The sequence below is a fragment of the Sturnus vulgaris genome, chromosome 1 (genome assembly GCF_052056855.1).
Source record: "Sturnus vulgaris isolate bStuVul1 chromosome 1, bStuVul1.hap1, whole genome shotgun sequence".
Lineage (NCBI taxonomy): Eukaryota > Metazoa > Chordata > Aves > Passeriformes > Sturnidae > Sturnus > Sturnus vulgaris.
In genome coordinates, this window is record NC_142243.1 from 37,344,354 (window position 1) to 37,366,304 (window position 21,951).

Here is a 21,951-nt window from a genome sequence, read left to right on the forward strand (position 1 = left end):
TTTTTTTTAATTCTCGTTTCCCCTGGCTGGCTGGGTATGGTTGTTATTTAGGCCGGTTTGGTGGTTGTTGCTGGATGTTACATGGATATGTGTGTGTGTATGTGTGTGTGTCCCCGGACCGAGCTGCCTCGCTCTGCTCTGCTCCCCCCCTCCTCTCTCTCCCTCTCTGTTTCTGTCCCCATTAAATTATTAGTTGACTCATCACTACTCCTCCTCCTCCTGCTGCTGCCGCCGCCGTCCCCTGCTCACAGCCTCCTCTCCTCCTCTCCGCTACCGCTCGCTGCCGCTGCTGCCGCTGCTTCTTCTTCCTCCTCCTCATTTTAATACAAAATAACACCGAGGCCACCGGCTTTTTTTTTTTTTTTTTTTTTTTTTTTTTTTTTTTTTTTTTTTTCACAGCCAGAGACGGGAGGAGGACGCAGCCTCCCTGCTGCTGCCCGGAGCCCTTCCCCAGCGGCCCCGGATCATCCGACGCGTCCTGGGAGAGAGAGAGAAAGTGGCAGAGGAGGAGGAGGAGGATGAGGAGGCGGAGGTGGTGGTGAAGGAGAGAGGCGTGGGGGAGGGGAGGCCGGGCAGCGGGGAGGGGGGTCGGCAGAAGTGCGGTGGCAGAGGGGGACCGCAGCGAGGAGCGGGGAGGGGGCGCCGGGCCAGGCCGCGCCGGGCCGGGCCGGGCCGGGCCGGGCCGGGGGGGGCGGCCGCCGGCGGCGGTAGGTGAGCGGGGGGGCCGGGGGAAGAGGGCGTGCGGCTTCCGGGCGCGCACGAATTTGCAGCTCGCTGGGGGCGGGTGAGGCGGCCCTGCCTGCGCCGCGCACAATGCCCGCTCCGCGCCGCCCCGCTCCGCGCCCCCCCCCCCCCCCCCCGGCAGATGGGGCCTGCGGCGGAGGGGGCGAGCCGGGGGGCACGGGCACGGGGGCATAGCAGCACCAGCAGCAGCAGGAGGAGGAGGAAGAGGGGCGGGGGTGAAGGCTGAACAATATCCTGGCGGCGCTGCCGGGTGCGCCGCGCTAGCGCAGCCCCCGCCCCTCGGCGCGGAGCCTGCGCGGGCCGCGCCGGGCAGGTGCACGGCGGCCGCCCCGGCCCCGCAGGTGGGGGCGCGCCGCGGGGGCCGCCCCGGGGAGCCAGCGGCCCACGTGGGGGAAAAGAAGTTTCTCCTTCCCCCCCTTGCCGTCGATACCGACGGGGGTGAAAGAAAAGCACCAGCCACGGTTCTGAAAGGCGGCCGAGCGAAACCGGCCCCGTTCCGCGGAGGGCACCATCCACCGCAGCTCCGGTGGGCGCCGCGACCAGCCAGAGCAAGCTGCAACACACCGTGGGTGAGAGCGATACATCGCTCCCGGCTCGGGACGGCGAGCTGCCACATCCCCACGCCACAAAACTGCCCCCGTGTCGAGTCCGCAGCGCGGGACCGAAAGCCACCCCTGGAAGGTGAAAACTAAAAGGTGGTAAAGTATTGACATAATAAGTAACTGCGAGACAGACATGGCTTTTTCCCATCATGCACTTGGAAGAAAGTAACCCAACTAGCCAAACTTGAAAGCAACAAGTTTGTACAAGCTGCGAGATAAGAGAAAAATTAAACTTCTTTATTGATAAAATGCGTAGTGTTGGAATAGACTATGTCTAAAGGGAAAGTTGCATCATCGACCAAAGAAAACATGAATTACTGCACAGACAGGTATATAACCAAAATGTCTAGGGCAGTAACTTTAAAACAACCGACAACAAAACAACAACAAAAACAATACAAACATGAGGCAGCAGCAAAAGTAGGTGAGTGAGAAGGCTAATACCAGTCCTGTGATACGCCTCTGAACACAGAAAGGGCAAATCATTAAATCTATAAAGAGAAAATTTTGCACTATGCATATATTACTTATTATTAAATAAGAGGAATACATCAAGACGAGGTAAAAAAATCACATTGATGTTTACTAAAATAAGCACAAACAGCATATAGGACATGCAGGAAAAAGAAAATGGTAATAGGGCAAAATGCATGAAATATTTATCATATTCTGCAGTGCATAAAATAGATTATAATCTCAGAAGCAAAGAAATGCAAGGCTGGAAAATGAATACACTGTTACATAATAGTATTATTCAAAGCAGAGCAAGTGGAGGTGGCATATGTATGAAACATGAAAAGTTGTACCTATGTTGTATATCTTGAAAAGGGTTACTAAGATCATTACTGAGACTGCTGAAAAGGAAAAATAAAAACCAAAACCAAAGAAACATGTTTCACAAAGAAAAACAAGGGAAAATGTAGATGATATCTTCCATAACAGATGATCAAGGGGTAACTGTCTAGCGGGTTGTTTGTTTAGAAACCAAACCTTTTTCAACAAGATACAGTATCAATCAGTCCCTCTTAAAAAAATAACATATATGTATTTCCCAACACATTTGAATACTTGGAGGAAAGCTGTGTTAAATAGTTGAATACAAACTTTGTGGGCACAATGGAAAATACCAGTGTCTTATTTTTTCAACATTTTCAGAAAAGCCTGATAAGGTAAACTTAAACTTCAGTAGTAAGCAAGACTGGCCACTAAAGAAGAAAATCATGAAGGATATGGGAGTTTCAGCTGGCAGTATGCTGCCTGCAGCATGATGGAGGAAAAGGACATTGAAGATAATTTAAGAGATGCAGAGCTGATTAGAATAGAGCAAATATGATCTGGAACAAGATTTGAGACTAAAATACCACTTTATAAAAATGATTACCAGATATGACAATAACAAAAACAAATAATAACAACAAAAGATTAAAATCTTCTAAAATAACTTTTGCTTTGGTGTTCACAAATCATTCTGTTCATGGTAAAAAAAAAAAGCAACAAAATGTTTGGATTTAAACAATGTGATTAATCTAAAAAGCAGAGATGGTGAATTAAAGGAGCAGGGAGATAACAATCTGATAATACAGGAGCACAGAAGGCCTAATAATGATATTATTACGCACACTAACCAAACACTGACAAACAAATATTCTGTTAATTATATAATCATGCACATGCTTCCTATGCTTGAGATAAATGATTATGAAAAAGAACTCTCTTCTTGAAATTGCATATATGGACTAAACCTTATAAACTCCCTACCACATGGATTAATCTAATTCCCATACACCACTTATGCCTGGTAAAGTATTTACTACAGACTTGGAAAGCTGAGCGTGAAACCCTTGCTTTGACTAGAAAGCACGAATTACTGAAGGCTGCTACGTCTTGACAGATAGACAACAATCAGATATCTCTTATCAATACCAAACTACTTGGAAATAATTCAAGATACAGATATCTGATTTTCATTTGACCTATTCCAATTTGCACTTCACTGTGTCAACTTTGATATTAAAATGTTCAGCTAGAATAAAGATATTTATAATAAAAACATATATAAAGAACAGAAGATGAATAGATATTGTCATGGATACATATGCAGGCAATCATTTAAACGTGCGGCAATAGTAACATCACATTTTTCATAGCTTCTAGTCAACATACAGCAGGCAGATATATGCTTAATAAAGGTTATTAATCCTTAATAAAGTTGTTTCACTGTTTTTATTATATATAAATGCATTTTGCCCTATCTTACGTTGAAATAAGACAAATATTTAAAAAGTTGGGCTGCGTATTTTCAGCCCCATGGTGAATTAACTCTTGAGCAGCAGTCTCAGTAGCTGCAAAGCAAAACAAATTCTCCAGTGTGGCATGCTGCCTCAGTGCCTCCTAAGGTCTCTATTCCAATATTTTCTCGTTCAAAATAAATTAGGAAATATGGGCCCAAATCTTGAGGCTTGGCTCTTGTGCAATGCAAACAGAAATGATCTGGCAACAGTGCAAAACCAGCATGGCTGTGTATTCTCTTTTATCAGATTTCTTTGGGGAGATCAGGCTGATTGGCTTTTACACACATATACTTCTGACAATGCTGCAGCCCTTTGGGCAACCTGTAAGCACCATCCCATGCTGGAAGTGATGCAGAGCTGTGCAGCAGCAGTGAGACTGCTGGGAAATTATTTTCAGTGGGGATTCGAATGCATTTCCCCCACTGCGAGGTGTGATGGGTGCACATCTATGAGGAGTGGTAACTGCTGGACAGCAAGGCAATGGCAGTACCATTCTGTGCCTTTCTGAAGGTAAACATCCGTGGCCGGAAGGTGGGTGACGCCCTAGAGGGCTTGTGCCTCCTTGCCACGTGGGTTAGCCAGAAGTGTGGGTGAAGGGGAAGGATGCACCCCACAGCCCTTTCCCACGTCTGCCTGTGCAAACCTCAGCACATCACCACTGTTGTGACAACGCAGTCCCATAGCCCTACAAGTTTTGCACCTCGGACTGAAGTTGTTTTTCGGTTTCCTCAGACGAATTTCCCCCTGCTTTGCCCTGAACAACAATAGTTGCCTGACACTGCTCAAATGCTTCAACCGACCTGACTGCGGCAATCTCAATTTACATATGACCCAAGAATCCAATGCACACCAATGTGAATCACAGCATTCTGCGACATCCCCCACGCTGAACTCAAAAGTTACATACCAACCTAGATTTTTTTGACTGCAACCTGCCCCAGCCTGGATAGGATGCCTGTCAAAAAGCAAAAGTGCTATGAAATGAAATTCATAGCACTGAAAGGCATCTCACACAAGCTGTCGTCCCCTCTCACATTTTGCATGAGCAATTTCTGCTCGTTTGTGTTCTCTCACACACCATGTCCTGAAACAGTTACGTAAAATGAATATTTAACTTACGATAGTCAGCTGTATTGAACTGCACTTAATTGGTTATTAAGTGAAGTAAATTATCCTTACCATATTCGTCAGAGGTGAAAAACCTACATATATGGCTACATGTAGTGCATTCATTAGTTTACAGACCCCAAGGCCCCTGGGAAGTATCAGATATCTACACAGTGTCCCATGGTGCAGCATTTTTTAGCTGGATGTCTCAGCTAGCTTGCAGATATGTAAAATCATATACAAACAGACATCTCCCTATTGATTGCCTCTGTGACGAGGCTCGTTTACTCCTGCAAATATTATCTGCAATGTACTTCAATCACAGAATCTTTTTTTTAAATGGAGTTGAATAAAAATATGCAAAATGTGATTTTGGATAAAACAAGTTACTTTTAGTCAAACTACGGCACCATTTTGTGCAAGTCATTTCATAGCTGTATGTCTATTTTGACTAAGATGCTTGTGCAACTGAAGGAAATACGTACTTCTGCAGATGTGGCCCCTACAGTTATTTCAGTTCACCCCTTTGTGAGTCATGGAGAGGAAAAATGCTGGAAGAAAATTATGGAGTAAAATCCAACAAATCTGTTTGGCCTCATGTAGGGAAGGGTGAACAAGAGCGCTAATGAGAATAGTGAATCTTTCACCCCTGGTTGCCACAAGAAATCTTAGCTGCTTAAAATTGTAATAGAGTTGCCCACTTTCTCATGGAAGATCACTGCAATCAATATTAATGGTTAATCACATAAATCTTACTCTGTAGTTGCACAGTCTCTTGCCTGCTATGTGGACAAACTGAGTTTACTTTTTGCTGTCTATAGTAGGACATCAACTCCCACGAATGCTATCTATATGTTATTTAATATAAGCCAGTGTGTTTTATGACTGTGGACTTCAGAACCACTTCAAATAAAAAGCTTTAACTTTAAAAAAAGCATTTTGAAGACCATATTCTCTTCCATCCTTAACACTAGACTAGGACCTTGATGAGTCATGCTCATAATTTCCATGTGGCAACTACAGCCAACTACTTCCACAAAAAAGAACAAACAAAAAAATGCAATAGAGCTTTATATAATAATATTTTATGCAATTAGGCAGCTGGAAGAAAGGAGGAAAGTTAGCATCTTAGGATCAGCCAAGTTTCCCATGTCATAAATGTATGTTCAGCAGGTCACTAATTTCACAGCTTTCTCCCCAGAGGTACAATTTTTAGGTCTTTCATGTGAAGATGCTTAATGTGAGACACTAAGAGATGAAAAAAGAGTGGTTCCTGTTAAAGCCCTCATCATCACAGCACTAGATAACTCCTAGGCATGAGATGGGCATGTAATTGTTACCTAAAAGAGTCGGTTGATAAGTGGTTATTTTAGGGATGTGTCTGAAGAGCACCTCTATTAATTTAACAGTATGTAAATCATGATTCCTGGACACAGAAAGCCATAGTTCCTGTTATTTTTACTTGTTAAAAGGAAAGTTACACCAAGTTATCTCCAAAGTGTTTTTCAATGTTGTTTGCAATTTTTTGACTGGTTCTGCTTTTTTTTTTTTTTTTTCCCATTTTGTGACTCATTTTCCCTCACTTCCAACCACTGTGCTTCTATCCCAGTTAGGATGCTTTCATTAATACAGAAATTTCATCCAGCAATTCTGAGTAAGGATGAATTTCACACAGCCCAAGTAAAGCTGTGCATTATGGCAGAAAACATCTGAACTGTTGCACTTAGTCCTACAGAGGATTATTCAAATATTATTATCTAGAATTTAGATGATCGTGCTGTTGAGCTCAGACTGCAATGAGTTCTTACATAGGGATTCTTCATCAACAGGAGAATCGTCTCTGTCATTGATCTGATTGTACAAATAAAAATCTACTGACACAAACTGAAAACATGGAAGAGTTTTAAGTTGAAGGAAATGGTTAGAACTGATTGATGAATTGAACTATGTCAAACTTTCATTATGAAACACAAAACCACATGAAATGTCCTGTTTCCAGTTTCATTATTAACTCAGAACTCTGCACATGTTCTGCTACACTTTTTCTAAGGTTCAAAACCTTTTAAGTAAAACTGTGCATCTAATTACAGCCAAACTTGACAGGAGTCAATATTCACTGTACATGAAATACATGCAAAATGTGTGGTTTTGGTGTAAAACAAAATGAAAGTTGGTGGTTTTGGCCAAATTAGCATCTTCTTCTAGGGCTCCTTCCAATCTCAAACTCAGATGATTCCACAGTAACAAAGATTAAATGAATGAGTTTTTCAGTTCTTTTCAGAAGCAATTAGCTGTTAATATTCACAGCTTTTTTAAGGAACAAGATACCTGTTAATATTACCAGGCGCTAACTAAAAAAAGATTTAGCATATGAAGATTCACTAAGATATAGGTCATTTATACATGTTTCAGACTATGCTTAGTTTAATGCAAACAACATAAAGCAAAACCAAATAACTTCAAAGTGTTAAACATACTTGTTCTGATTTAGGAAATAACCCAACAAAAACACCAAAAAACAAAAACACACACACACAAAAGAGAAGTTAACAAAAATATATTAAAGTATTTGATGTATTTATTTGCTTAAAACAACTATGTTTCTCGATTTCCTACTAAGTGGCTACAATGGAAACAAACTGAGATGGAGAGCAGCAGTTGGAAACACACTAGAATATAGTATTTTTAGGGCAAAATTAGGTTAATATTTATGATAGTAATTTATACTCAGAAAACACTTGAAGAAAATGCCGTAACAGGTGTGTAAAAAGTTAGTTCTTGTGTTAAATACAAAAATTTGTGGGGAAAAATGTCTTCTCTTTAATTTGCTTCTGGTTTATACTAAAAATTCCTTCCTGTATTAGATTTTTCCTTCACAAATGCTGGTGAGAAGTTTTGGAATATTCTGCTCACGAAAAATGCAGTGCATTCTCTCAATTCATTTTTCCTTTATAGGTATACAGATGGAAAACCTCTCTGCACCACATCTGCAAATGTGCCACTTCGAAAGTGGATGGAGCCAGGTGAAGAAATGCTCCAAATTATGACAGTCGTAGAAAAATAATGTCCAAATCAACTTACCCAAATATTTTTCGAGCACGGGACACCTTCAAATACAAGAATCGTTCAATACGCTGCCATGACTGAACTACATAGAAATGCATCTCACATCCAAGCCCGTGCTTAAAACTGTTTTAGATACTTTTGTGTAAAAAGAAAAAGAAAACACATTCAGATCTTCATTTACTTAATACCAAGTGGTCATTGCTGCGGGCATATCACAAAGAGTTATTGTCATTTTTGCATGATTTAGTTCTGTAAAAATCTTTCCATGACCAAAAGAAGTATTGCTCTCAGTCCATACTGAACTTTTTAATAAAAAGCAGTAAAGCAATCTACTTCATTGTCAAATGATTGAAAGAAATTTAATTAATGCCTTTGGAGGGAACGCCTATATAAGTATCACAATCACAAGAATGTGCATATATGCATATATGAATACATTTGCCCAGCCGCAGTCTACCCTGTTGCTTTAATGTCATAACACTATAGTCCATGAGCAGCTGAAGGCAAAAATGAACTCCTATAATTTAAAATATCGTGCTGACACAATTTTAAGGTCAAATTACATTATGTAGTTTACTAGAAGATTAAATGCTTGCTTCATCACAGGACACTTCAGCCCTAGAAAAGGCAGGCAGTATAGAAATGCTCACAGACAAACAAATTAAAAATAGAAAGTTATAAACAGGGGAAAATAAGTTTATGCCACACCAACAAAACCAAAAAGAAACAAAAAACCCCAAACCCAAAAAGCAAAAAACACAAAGACGCATGAAAAGCAGTATGCTATGTTAGATGTTTATCTATACATAAGAGACAGGTGTCACAAAAACAAAACAAAAAAATCACGGAGCTAAAGAGAAACTTTAACTCACCAGTTTCCATCTGTTATATCTGAATTCATGCATAATTGATTATCCATGACTGGTAAGTTCTTTTTTTTCACTAGCCTAACACAGTTTTCTAAACATTATGTGTTAAATCACCACCAAAGTAAAGGGTGTTTGAGAAACCGTAAGGGCAGAATAAAATTTTTTTAATGAAAAATAACATGTCAGTTAATAATAGAGCTGACCTATGTTTAAGAGAGAAATTTTAATCATGTGCATATTAAATATTAATAACCTATTCTGTTATTGTTATAATAAGGTTAAGTAAGCTTCTCCATGCTTAAGGAAAGAGAAAAAGTAGGAATATGTAACAGCGAAAAAAAGCGCTGAGAAGCAGAGACATAAGGAAAATGTGTCAACAATAAACAAGAGGAAATGAGAAAGAAGGAAAAGATGAAGGTGGAAACTAATCTCTATGTGTCATTATGACTGCCAGAGTACTGGCAAAGCAGCAGCATCCTTTTATTTCAATTTTAATCATTTCTGAATTTTAATACCCTGCTCCTTTTGTAATTCTCCTGGCATTCCCTATATGCATCCATCCCAGCCAAAACACCAGTGTAAATTAAATGGCACGCAACCACACCACTGATGTAGTTCTCCCAGTAGAACCAATTGAGTGACCAAAAAGCAGAGAAGGTATAACTACTTTGTATCCCCATAGACTACTGGCCAATTAAGTGACTTAATGTTCTTCAATTCCTTTAATTTTGAAAAGAAGGGCAGTGGTTAGGTAACCCAGCAATATAGAGCCATTAAAAAAAAATAAAGCAAGCCAGTAGTAATACAATAATCAGTGACCATCAGGGCCTGGAAAAATGAGTTTGCTCTCACTGGCACTAAGGAGCATCACATGATTATTTAATTACAGCTCTAATTTTTGTCTCGTGGATGGCAACATATCAACAATTAATAGGGCAAATAGAGGAGACTGCATTTTTAAAGAGACAGAACCTATATGAAATAGTGCTTGGTAATGCAATTTATCAGACAGTCTAATGCTTCTTACGGCATATCTGTCATCCTGCCAAACATATAAAGAAATTCTACTGGTTCAATTCTCTTGCATGGTATCCATAAAATTCTTCTAGAATGCTTAGAAAACAATAACTACACCTATGGGTATCCCAATTGCCATTTTAAGCGGCAGTGCAGAAGTTGGTTACTTGTAGGGCTCGCAGCCCAAATAAAGCGGTGGAATCACAAGTTTCAAATGCAAACATGCTATAAAATTGTCTTAAAAAGATTATAATGAAATTCATCAGTAATGGCGAAAATGATTATGGTATTCAGTGAGTCAAGTGAAGAAAAAAAAAAAGAAAAAGTCAATAGAATACAGTCAATGGGACAGAGATTGATTTCGACCGATTGACTTTACGGTGAGATTTTCTTACAAAGCATACCGAAACCAGGGGCTCAAAACCTATATCATACTGTTCCTGTACAGGACTGCTAGATAAGAAATGAAAAACAAGACCTGAAAGAAGATGTATGATACATATTTTTGACTGAAAAGCTCTGCTTTAAAACAGCTGGATGCAGTTTCCCTTGTGCCCCATCCTGCAATGACGGCAGTGCAGAACCTAGGAACTGTGGGAAGTTCACTGTGTCAAGAAGCATGTTTCACAGTTAAGGGAATCTGGAAACATATCAAAAGAAGAACTAATTTTATGCACCTTTTTTCCACAGCAATGGGTGAACCAAGCTACGAACCCCATAAATTTATATCATCTAGTGTACGTTTCAAACAATAGTCAATATCTGACATAGCAAAAGCAAGCTCCAAATTTCCTCTCAGCAATAAAGTGTACCTGGGAAAAACCTACCATACTACACTTAAAACTTTTTTTAATCCTACTTCTCAATATAAAAATTAAACATGCTTTTTCATTTGATATTCTAAAAACTACTCTTTGAACAAGCAAATAAACTTGAGTTTGGGCCCTTGCACAGAAAAAACCCTACTGCTAAACAGCAGTTCAAGCACTATTGCAAAAAGTGTGACTAGAAAAGCAGTACTATTACAATAAATGCTCCATTCCTCCTCAAAATTGTGTCAAATTAAGTTGTTTTCATTGAAGTCATGAACATTCTGGATTGGAGATCTTAATCTATAATCTTAAAAAGAAAGCTGGCAAGCAAGAGCTTGTATGTAAAAGTAAATATCATTCTTTTTATGCACTGGTTAATATACAGATAACATGTCTCACAAAGACTGTAATTAAATGTCTAGTGCAGAAGTAACACTAAAAAGCGCACAGTATTATTACATTACAATGAATCCTTAGAAGCTAAAACTGTCATTTTTAAGTTTTAAGATGCCTTTAATTATTCTTGAGACTTCTTACATTTATCAAGGAAGCCCACCTATGATGAAAAGCACTAATAATTTAAAATCTTTCTAATACTGCTCTCCACAAAAAATATTAATTTAATCTTTGATTGTAAACATTTTAAAACTCAGTCTGGAATTCCTCTCCACTTCATTTTTTGCCTTTGGTCCTTCTGAGAGCTTGCATACACGCACGCTGTCTCCCACTCTCTTTCCCCTCCTCTCTTTTCTGTTTTTTATTTAATGTAATAGAAGCAGGAATATAGGGTGTGTATGATATTTAGAACTTTCCTCCTTTTCATTGAAAATGTTTTTAATTACCTGGCTATTATGACCAGACACATATTCTAAGTGCAGTTACTGAAAAGGAAATACCTTTCTCATACCTTTGCATGTGGGTTTGAGTTCAGAGCAGCAATTCTTGACACTTCTGCTGAAAATGTTTTCCACTCTAGGACTGATTTACAAATATAAAGAATTACTTAATCCTTCAGTGTTCTTTGAAACACGTATATTACTAATTTTATAGCTGGGTAAATAAACCAGGAGCATATTAAGGCCGCATTTATAAAAGGCTAGTGCGCTGCAGCTTCCTTTTCCTACATGTGAAGTTATGTGCTGGGTATTTTCAAAATCAGGGTTAAAGCATCAAGGATGGCAAACATGGCATGGACAGTTATTAACCCAAAATTACACTTTTTTTTCAGGGCTGAAACCAGAAGTCCAGACACCAGAAAAGATGAAGAGACGGTCCTCCAAGCATAGGCAGTCTGAGCGCATCATCACTTTGTCTAGTGAGCAGCAAGTGTAACGACCCACAAATGATTGCTGCTGGCCAAATAAATCCTGTCAGAGCAGGATCCTGGGAAGATGAGATGCACTTGAGGTTTAAAGCACCTCCCTCATCTCCTCAGGTCATATCATGTCATAATGTGCCACGGGAAAGAGATAGAGCAGATAGTCACTGGAAGTTATGTAAGGCCAACGCAGCTGCAGACGTGGCCCGTCCTGATGTTCTGCACCCAGGTGCAGCTGGGGTGACCGGGGCCCATCCACAGGCCAGCAGGCTCCTCTGCCTCTCTAACCCACAGCTCACAGCAGCGAAGCACAAGGCAGCCAGAGCTGACTCTTATGAACCCACAGCTGTGCAGAGGTGTCACCAGCAATGCTTTACAGCAGCTCAGAGACAGCAGCTAGCCTGCACTCCGGTGAAAGCAAGTCTTACAGTCCCAATCCCAGCAAACACAAATGCACAGTGTTTCACAGGGGAATCAATCTCCACAGAGATTGCTGTGGAGATTGCTGTGGTGTTCTAAATAAATAGCTAAAAGGTGAACCTTGGCACAAGTACTAAGTGTTAGTGTGTCCCTCAGCCTACCCGAACACCTAACACGGATCGTCTACAGGAACAGTGAAAACTAAGCTCTGCAGTGACACACCAGTGTGCATGGGAGCAAAGTCAGGCTCAGCAAGTTTAAAAGGAAATATTTAGAATTCAGACGGTGCCTGAGGTATGTTACTACACTCTACTACTGCACTCTACTATTACTATGCCATTCCTAGTACATTGCACCAGATAGAATAGATTAAGAGTAGATTACAACTGGTAGAGGGCACAAGGACCAGATCAGGACACATGTACAAGATCAGTGCTTAAAATTAATCTCAATCAAGACTTAAACTTCCTGAGAGCATCAGTACACATCATTATATGCAGAAACCATCAGAAAGCTGACATTTGCAAAGCAATAGAATGTATACCCATTATGTAATGAAGTGTTGATGATAACTGTGGTAAACTTAGATGCCACAGGATGGCAAATGTTCGAAACCACCAGCATTTTTGAAGGGAACATCATAGCATATCCTCTTGGAAGTAACAGTTACAAGTTGTGGTCAGGGCTGTTGAGAGTTCATGATACCACAGCCAAGGGAACTGACCAACAAGCCAACTTAGTGTTAAGTATAATACTTTCAGAATCTGAGGAACAAATGAACCTCTCAGGTGAAAGTTATTAATGGAACCCTTCAACAGAGAATTTCGAGAAGCTTTTTGCAAAGTGTGGGTTATTCTGACTGCAGTTATCTTCAGTTCAAACGCCGGCTACTTGGACTCATTACTCCAAGATTAAAAGTAACATCAACAGGGCTTTCTGACACTGACTTTATAAAGTTGCAAAATTTCCGTATAACAGGCAGTAAGAACTGTAAGTTACTCTTTAACCGTCAAACTGTTTTACTTCTTTCTTTCTGCCTTTTTTTTTTTTTTTAGAATCAGTAGCAACTTTGTGACAACTAAAGTTTAAAAAATGCACTTGATTGCATAGTGACAGATTTGCAGAACATTTTTCATCACACACACATATGTGCTTTCAGTTATTAATAAAATGCTTCTGCCCTTAATCTGCCATTGCCTGAATATACAATTTCAGTGTCTTGGATAGACAAATACTGTTAAGGAATTCTGTTTTCCCTGTTTGAGATGCAATTCAATTACACCAAGTAAAAGTGAATACTATGCCTTTAAAACTGGCTTCGGCTTGCCACAGAAAGGAATACTGAATCACTTTTCTATTAAGATCCTCTTAGAGTGGAATGATAACAAAACTTTTTTCTCTTCCTCACCCCCCCTTTCCTTTTCCCCTTGTTTTAAACAAGGAAGAGCCAGCTGCCCTGAGTAACACCACAGGTAGATATTAAAATGGAGACAGCCATTATTTAGTGGCGACAGGAATATAAATACAGGCACTAACCTATAAACTGGTGTTTACTTCAGGAAAGTAAGTCATATTTTTTCCTCTGATTGCCGTGCTGTCAGTTTAATGCAGCGTAAATAAACAGTAGGTGCATGATAGCTTTAAGTAGAAAGTGTTCATTCCACAAGAGGAGCAGATTACTGAAGCCTGATGCCTATAACGGCAAAAACAGAACTTCCATTTTACCTGGCTAAGAGACTTGTGGCTTTTCTATTAAATTAATTTGTCAGAATTCTATGAAAAATATTATGCACTCAAAGAACTTTACCAAAAACATTCATTTTTGCAGCCCTCAACTTGAACCATTTGAAAAAAAAAACAAAAGCCAATCACTCCTCTGTAATTTCATCATCCCATCGCTCTAAATGAAAGCTTTATATAATCAACCTAATATAACAGAAAATAAAATGATATATAGAATTGCCTATACTTTGAGTTATTTTGTTCTTATAAATATATTCCCTGACTGAAAGTAAAAAAATTCCCCTTTGGAAAAAGCAATGATGTCTGAGAAGATTGTATATGCACTCTACATCTATTAACATAAATTATAAGAAAGTAAAATGTTCCAGATGTGTTTAAACTGTTGTAGAAGGAAAGTTTGTGGCTTCACTGGATATATATTAAATATATCTAGAGAGAGCAATGGCAGTTATATACAAGAAGGCAATAAAATGCTTCACTAGAGTCTATCTTAAAATACCATAGTTCCTAGAAATATGACTAAAACATTTCAGAAGTCGTATTTCCTCCAGTTTTAATTCGGAAATCTACTTTAATGTATTTTTCTATATATTAGAAACTACTTTATTAATAAAGTAATCTCCCTTTTTTTTTTTTTTTTCAAATGCAGCTGGAAACCTAAGGAATTACTTCAAATTCCTCTGGCAATACTTAGATTAAAAAAAATAGGTGACATTAAAAAGGTGACAATACTTCGAAAAATCAAGTGGCTGATAAATTTAAAAGGTTTGGTGGGTTTTTTTGGTTGGTCCTTTTTTTAGGACGAACACCAGACTTCATCGGATTATCTTCTAAATGGCAGCTGCACACATGTAAACCCCTCTCTATCCCAAACTCTCTATCTAATGTGGGAGAAACCTCTCTAGAGAGGTTTTAGTGCTGCAGGGGTGGATGTGCCCACGTCCCCAGCAGGGCTGAACGTGGTGGTTGGTGCCTGTGGGATGCTGGCAGGGCTGCAGGCAGGGCTGGCGCTGCCTTGGGAAGCACAGCCACAGAGGGCAGGTGCTCCTCCGCTGACCTGCTGGGCCTATGCTGCAAACCAAAGAGGTGCCCTGCTCCTCTGCAAGCTGGGGCTGGCGTGGCAGCCTCTCTCTGCTCCGGATACTGCCAAAGCACTGTGTCCCATCAGGGAGTTACAGATCAGCTCTGCTTCACACTGCTTTCTCGGGAGCACAGCAGCAGGTTAGGATTCGCACGAGTCGCTAAAATAGCATGAGAGGGGAAACTGCGAGAGTTACTTTGCTATTTAAAGTACCAAGAACAAAGAATATAAAAAGGAAATGACCAGTTTTTCAAAATTCATGCACGAAAAAGCATTTCATTTAAATATTTTTTGTTCCAGTAAACTATTTTACATACAAAGGACTTATTTATTACATATTTGAACTTGTGGGAAAAAGGGAAGGAATGCACTGATTCCTGAAATAACTCTACAGCCTTTTTGGCGGCTTTGCTCTTCTGTGCTCTTGTTCTACTCTGAACAGTTTTATTACAGGGACAGAGGAATTCCTTGGAGTCAGTTGTTTCTTTGCCACTAGCTGTACTGAAGAGTGGGCATACATAGCATACTAGCCAAGGATTTTAATTTCTCTTCTATTGCCTTATTATGTGTGTGCACTATCTGTTCCGACGCATGCTTATATGTGAACACGTTGCATTTTCTGCCTGCTCATTTTTTTACCTACTCTATATTATTTCACATTTCCTTGCAAAACCTTGAAAAGCAAAGCAATACCAATAACAATCTCAAATAGAAAGTGAATTAGAAGATGAGTGTGTGTATGTATAAACATATTAAAGAGGATATAGGAGTACAGGACCGGAAAGAGCATTCTCAAATTCTACAGATAGTGCTGAAGAGTAATTAGAAGGTAGAAATTGCAGAGAACATGCTATATTCATGTCTATACACTCTACGCTTACAGTTTCAAGTTGTTTTTGAATAGTGCGCCTGATTTGACACATTTCTATCTGGTGATTGTGTTAAATGCTTGAAGAGATAGTGAAATATCCAAGCATTCCTTGTGCTAACTACAGCTGAAATTTTACACTTATTGTAACCTTTCCTAACAATGTGAGAAAAACAGAGTAAATATATTAAATTTGTTTCACAACAGATGCTTAGGTTGTTAATATTTAAGATGCCTATTCATGCTATTCCTGTCTGCACATTTGTCAAAAATGTAAGCTTGAATGCTAATGTTTGCCAGCAGACTACAGCAGATAAATATATGAATGCACGGTACCAAAATAATATAAAGTAGAAATAAGGGGCCGCTGCTAACTCCCACCCAAGCAGCACGGACCAGAATGAAAGGGCACCTCCAGATCACAAAACCTAGAGTTTCCGCATCTGAATTTCTGAATTATTTTCGCAGAAGCGCTGCGCTCATTCGCACGGACTAAAACCAGCGGAGAGCTTTCCTCAGTTTAAACTCATTTCAGTTTAGGAGCTGGTGCAAAGTGTTTCAGAAAACTTAGATTGTAGCGAAGTTTCTCCCGCAGTCAGAAAAAGCTGGAGACTGGCAGAGGGAAACTCCGGGTCGGGCAGGTGCCTGTCAGGAGCGCTCCCCACGGCAGCCGGCGGAGACGGCGACAAAGGGGCGAGGATTTAGCAAAGCCTCGGGTGGCGGGTTCGGAGACGGAGCGGAAAAATCAAAACTAAAATCCTGGAGCGCACAGACGAGCTCCCGGCGCTGCTCCCCGTGACAGCGGCAGCGCCGGGTCGTGCCGCGGGCGGGCGGGCGGGGGGGACGTGCCACCCACCGCCACGGGCGCGCCCCCGGCTGGGCCAGCCGCCGCCGCCGCCGCTCGGCCGCCCGCGCAACCCCCGCGCAGCCCCGCGGAAGCGCCACCCCGCGACCCCCCCGGCCCCCGCCTGCCCGCGACCCCCGGCCCCGCCGCTTCGCCCCGCGCCGTCGGGGGCGCCGCGCCCGCCGCTGCCGGGAGGCGCGCGGGGCTGGGGAAGAACTTTGCCAAACTTCTGTGGTTTTTCTCCCTGTGCCCCCACCCCCACCTCCCGCCGCTTCCCCCGTGCCGGCGGCGGGTGAGGCGGCAGCGGGCAGGGGAGCGGAGCGGAGCGGAGCGGGGCCGGCGGCCGGCAGCGGCGGCAGGTGTGAGCCCGTGCCGGCCGGGAGGCTCCGGCAGCGGCAGCGCCGAGCACAGCCACCCGCCCCGCGCCTCCCTCCCGCCCGCCCTCCCGGGCCGGAACAGCCGGCCTCGGTAAATCGCCGCCGCGGGTGCCCCCGGCACGGCTCTGTCCCCCCCCGTCCCCCACGTCCCCGAGGAGAGACGCCGAAGGAGCGGGACCGACTCACTCATGGGAGCGCGGCGGGCGAGGCCGGCGACACCTCCGGCTTCCGAGGCGCCGGCGAAGTTAATTGCACTGAAGTTCAAGTTGTCTTTTCACCCATCAGGAGTGGGCGTTTAAAGGAAGGAGAGCGAGGAGGAGGAGGGGGAGGGGGGAGAGTCTCTCTCGCTCGCTCGCTCTCGCACACACACACATACACACACACACACACACAGGCACACGCATGCACGCACGCACACACACACACACGCACACGCACCCGCACCCGCCCGCTCGGCTCCGCTCCCGAGCTGCCTCAGCAAGGAGGAGCCCGGACGGAAAACACCAGGGCAGCAAGGTACCGGCGTGGGGCAGCCCTGCCTCTGCCTGCGTGTGTCTGTGCGGGTGTGCCTGCGCGTGTGTGTGTATATGTGTGTGAGAGTGCGTGTGTGTGTGCCCGCGCTTCCCCCGCCCGCTGCCTCGCACGGCCCCTCCAGGCGGGGAGGTGCGCGCTGCCCCCGGGGAGGGGGCGGCGGTGCCGTCGGGGCAGCGCGGCCGCTGGAGGCCGGTCCGACTGGGGCCGGGGGACTCCTCGCCCTGCGCCTCCCGCTCGGCTCCGCGCCCGCTGCCTGCTGCCTGCGCGGCGGCGGTGGGAGGGGGGAGAGCCGAGCGGCGGCTGGAGCGCAGCGGCGGCGTGTGTCTGTGTGTGTGTGTGCGCCGCGGCTCCTTCCCTCCGGCGGCTCCCGGCCCCGCGGGGCGGTGGGGCTGACTTGGTGGAAGTGCCGGGGGATGCTGCTGTTTGTGTGTCCGTGCCTTCCACCAGCAACTCGGCTCGAAACCCTCCACCGTCCCCGCATTGCCTTCCCCGGCACCGCGCCCCCGCCCCCTTCTTCCCCCTTCTCTCCATCCTTCCCCCGCTCCTTTATTTCCACAGCTGTCCCCGCGCCCTCTGGCCGCCCCCCGCCGCTACTCCCGGAGCCCTGGCGCAGCCCCTTTCGGGCAGGCAGCGCCCCACGGCCACCCGCGATTTGAGGTGGCTGAGACAGAGAGGCTCCGCTGCCGCGGCGGGCTGGGGATGCCCGGGTGCGGGCAGGCATCCCCCGGAGGCCTCTGCCTGCCGGCAGCTCCGCTGCCACGTCGGGCCGGGAGCGGGGCCGAGTCCCGCCGCGCATCACTCTGGTGCTCCTGCCTGGTGTTTCACCTGGCACCACGTGCTCCTCCGTAACCCTGTTTCAGAATTGCCTTTATTCGTGAAACTTCTCCTAGGGGAAATACTTTTCTTTCCTTTTGTTGTTGTTGTTGTTGCTGTTTTTGAGACCTTCTTTCCCCTCTTCACTGGTGCAGGATTTGGAAGTGGAGTTCCTGGAGAATGACCCTGGCAATGAGCGCAGGTTTCCCTGAAAGCTGAGGCTGTTCCTTACTCCCTAGGAGACTGATGAGAGAGGGGATCCCGGATGTCAGCCCAATCTCTGTTTTTTTTTAATTTGTCTCAACTTTGAGGCAGATTTTCTCTTTCAGCTCTGGGAACTGACAGGTACAATTCCGGAACACCTTTGCATGAAACAAGACCAAGGCCAAGAAGTTGAAACGTCATTGCTTTTCCTAGTTAGCCTGCAGTATGCTCTTCTATTAATTGCTATTAGTAGGTTAACCTTGTAGCTCAGTTATTGAATAATCATTAATCCATGGAGGATACAAAAGCCCAAAGGTTAATAATAGGAATAGCAATTAATAATACTGACCTTGCCAGTGGGGAGAGTATTTTTGTCACAGTTATTAAAAGGCACTACTATTTATAATAGGTACAGTGGTGCAAATTTGGACTCAATATGTTGGTACCAAATTACTGCAACAACACCAGAAATTAATTCACCCCTTTATCTCCATGCTATCAGTCCTCTGACTTTTTTTCAGTTTAAAATGTATCATCCCCTACTCTCTCATTTTAAATAGAAATGCTAGGTCTTTAATCAATTCTGACATTTCCACTAGAAAATAACATTGAGCTCATTTACACAGATAAAAATTTATTTGCCTGCAGCTGATCTGTTGTAGTGCTTTGGACCTATTCATTTCTCAGAGAGGACTTGGCTTTTTATGGTCTTTTGATACCATGGGGTAATAAATGCGAAATCAGTACAAAGGGGACATTCTCATAGGTCCAACTCTCCACTCCCTAGAGTTGCCTCCTTGCAGAGCTACTCTGACTGACTGACTGACTGAATAACCTACATCCTTCTTTTGTCAAAGACCCATCTCCTTTATTTGTATCACATTTCTGACTGGCTGGTCAGTAAGCCCTAATAATAATCATGTTTCATGTCTCAGAAATCTAATAATCAAGTTACTCATTGCTACAAATTGCAGCTAAGCTATTTGGGTTAGTCACGTTATCCCCACTTTAAAGGCAGGGAAACTGAAACAGGAAAATTAACACATTTGCCTGAGGCTACACATGGATTTAAGACCAGATCCAGAACTGGAACTGAATTTAGACCAAACTCCCTCTTAAAGATCCTCAAGTGCACTATGGAAAATCCTTCCTTAAAATAGAAATGTAACATAAACCTTATTTTTCATCAACTCTGTATATTAGTCAAAATACACACACTTTTTTTTAAGGTTACATTTTGTTTTTGAAAGATAAGGTTTATCCAGCTTTCAAAAAATAGTGTGGTAGTACTTTTCAACTGCATCAGGCAGTTTACTTTGGAAACAAATATTTAATATCAGACTGTGAGCAGTAATGGGAATAGAATTGCTTGTTATTAGGCTACTGTAAACAATATTATCTGAATGTTACAGTATTGTTACAAACCAACAAAATATGATAGGAAGTCCAGCATTAGTATAGACAAGGTGCTCTTGCTTACCTAGTGTGCATTGTTTTTCACCATAATGCTTCTTCAGTGCTTTCAGTATCAAAATACCTAGCTTGTGTCTAAACACTTTGAAAACCAAATGGGACAACCATATACTGTGTTTGAGAGTTATGATATATATCATTAAGCAGTGAGTTTTACCAAGTTGTGTCATTCATGTCACTGAAGCAAGACATATATTGCCTGCCCTTTAGCTGTGGCATGTCATCAAAGCTATATGGTATGACTGAGCACAGATGGCATGCCTAAAAACCAGGTGTACAATACAACTTTCCTATTACTGACACGTAGATATTTCCTCTTCCTCAATTCCTCCCCCTAGATATTTGATTGCCCAGCCTTCTACAGGAACTACAGAAAGTCCTCTGCATCCTGCTCATCCCTGATGCCCGGAATTGTGCAGTTGAAACCCTATACAGAATAAGTGTTCGCATTCTTTTTAAATTTTTTTTTCTTTTTATTTATGCTGACAGCTCCTTTCTGAGCATTTTTAGAGTCCTGATTTGAGGGAAGTGGGTGCAGATCTCATTCAAATAGTCATTCTCCAATACCATTAGCATTACCTGCCAAAAATGAAAGTGGCATATGAATCACAATAAGCCGCTCATGAATTTGTGGATTTAGAACCTGCCAAGGAACAACAGATACACACACGATTTCAAAGACCCATCAGTTTTAGGTACTTCCAACAGTGCATAAAAGTACATTTATCCAAAGACCATCTTATTGATGGTACATTCCATAAGGCTACAGACATAACTGATTCCAGAGAAGGATAATACTAACTGAAAATATTTCTGTTCCAGTCTTTCTTTTACAAGTGAAGTAGTGAAAGTGATGAATCTGCTAATCATAACCATGTCAGAGGCCCTTCCTGAGGTGCCCCTTATTGAAGTGCTACTGTGACATAATGATGTGTTGCTTTTGTGTGAGAAGAGCTTTAAAATCCTCTGGGAAATATCACAGTTGCTTTCCAGTTCCTTTCAGACATGTAAATACCTTTATGTTTAGACATGAGTACAGAGGGGTGGAAAGTGAAGTTCAGCGAGGAGTAGAGTGGGGTTAAAAGCATCCACATGGATCCAGGAACCAAATACATACATATGTGGGGTTTTTTTCTGTATCTGATATTACCTGGGGCTTTAAATGAAATGTTCATTATCCAGAAGAAATGCTGCAGAAACGTGTGCCTACTTGAGAGTTATGTTGACCCATGGTTGACAGAGAAAGCCATCTTCTTCCTGAAATTACAGATGAACAACAGAACTCTCAGTAGTGCTCAGATACTTATGTCGTTCTCAAGTAATATGTACATTATCAAGTATGGTTTATTTCCAGCTTTTAGTGTGTGGATAATGCTATATCAGTGAAAACCACTACATGCCACCTAGCATTCTTTATAATTGCTTGCTTTCATAATGGTTTGCTTAAGCTGAGCACATCAGAAACTGAAAATAACATTTGGGTCTTTTTTCCTTCTTAATATACAAAAACTCCAGCCTGTGTTTTGAAAACTATTTATTTGTTATTATTTGTGAAACATAGCAAAGAAACTTGCATATTGGCGTGGTCTACACATGGATGTCTCAGCAGCTTGATGAAATGTTAAAACTTAGTTTGAGTAACTGTGTTCCAACCAGTTATAAATGTTATCTGTTGTAGATGAAAATGGTAGTCAACAGATACAACCATGCTGAAGTAGCCTTCTGTGCAGATTTTAAATGCAAGTGGCCACTATGAGCTGTACCACAA

At 42.5% G+C, this 21,951-nt stretch overlaps 2 protein-coding genes and 1 long non-coding RNA gene across 6 annotated transcripts in view; 2 read left to right on the forward strand and 1 right to left on the reverse strand.

Annotated features, from left to right (window-relative positions):
• The window catches only part of SATB1 (SATB homeobox 1), a 92,111-nt gene extending 74,393 nt beyond the window's left edge, over positions 1–17,718 (reverse strand). The window contains exon 1 of one of the 2 annotated variants that reach the window (XM_088163950.1): positions 17,346–17,718. The gene's annotated coding sequence lies outside the window, so the exon portion shown is untranslated. The remainder of the gene's footprint in view (positions 1–17,345) is intronic. The other variant, XM_014883360.2, reaches the window with a different exon arrangement.
• LOC148225160 (uncharacterized) lies at positions 519–12,365 on the forward strand. The gene is made up of 3 exons (XM_088160347.1): positions 519–532; positions 866–1,425; positions 7,700–12,365. Exons 1-3 carry the CDS (start codon positions 519–521, stop codon positions 7,789–7,791), a joined length of 666 nt encoding a protein of 221 aa, XP_088016473.1. The 3' UTR covers positions 7,792–12,365.
• The window catches only part of LOC148225161 (uncharacterized), a 36,229-nt gene continuing 31,824 nt past the window's right edge, over positions 17,547–21,951 (forward strand). For all 3 annotated transcript variants that reach the window (XR_015803328.1, XR_015803330.1, XR_015803329.1), the window contains exon 1: positions 17,547–17,675. This is a non-coding gene — a long non-coding RNA (uncharacterized LOC148225161). The remainder of the gene's footprint in view (positions 17,676–21,951) is intronic.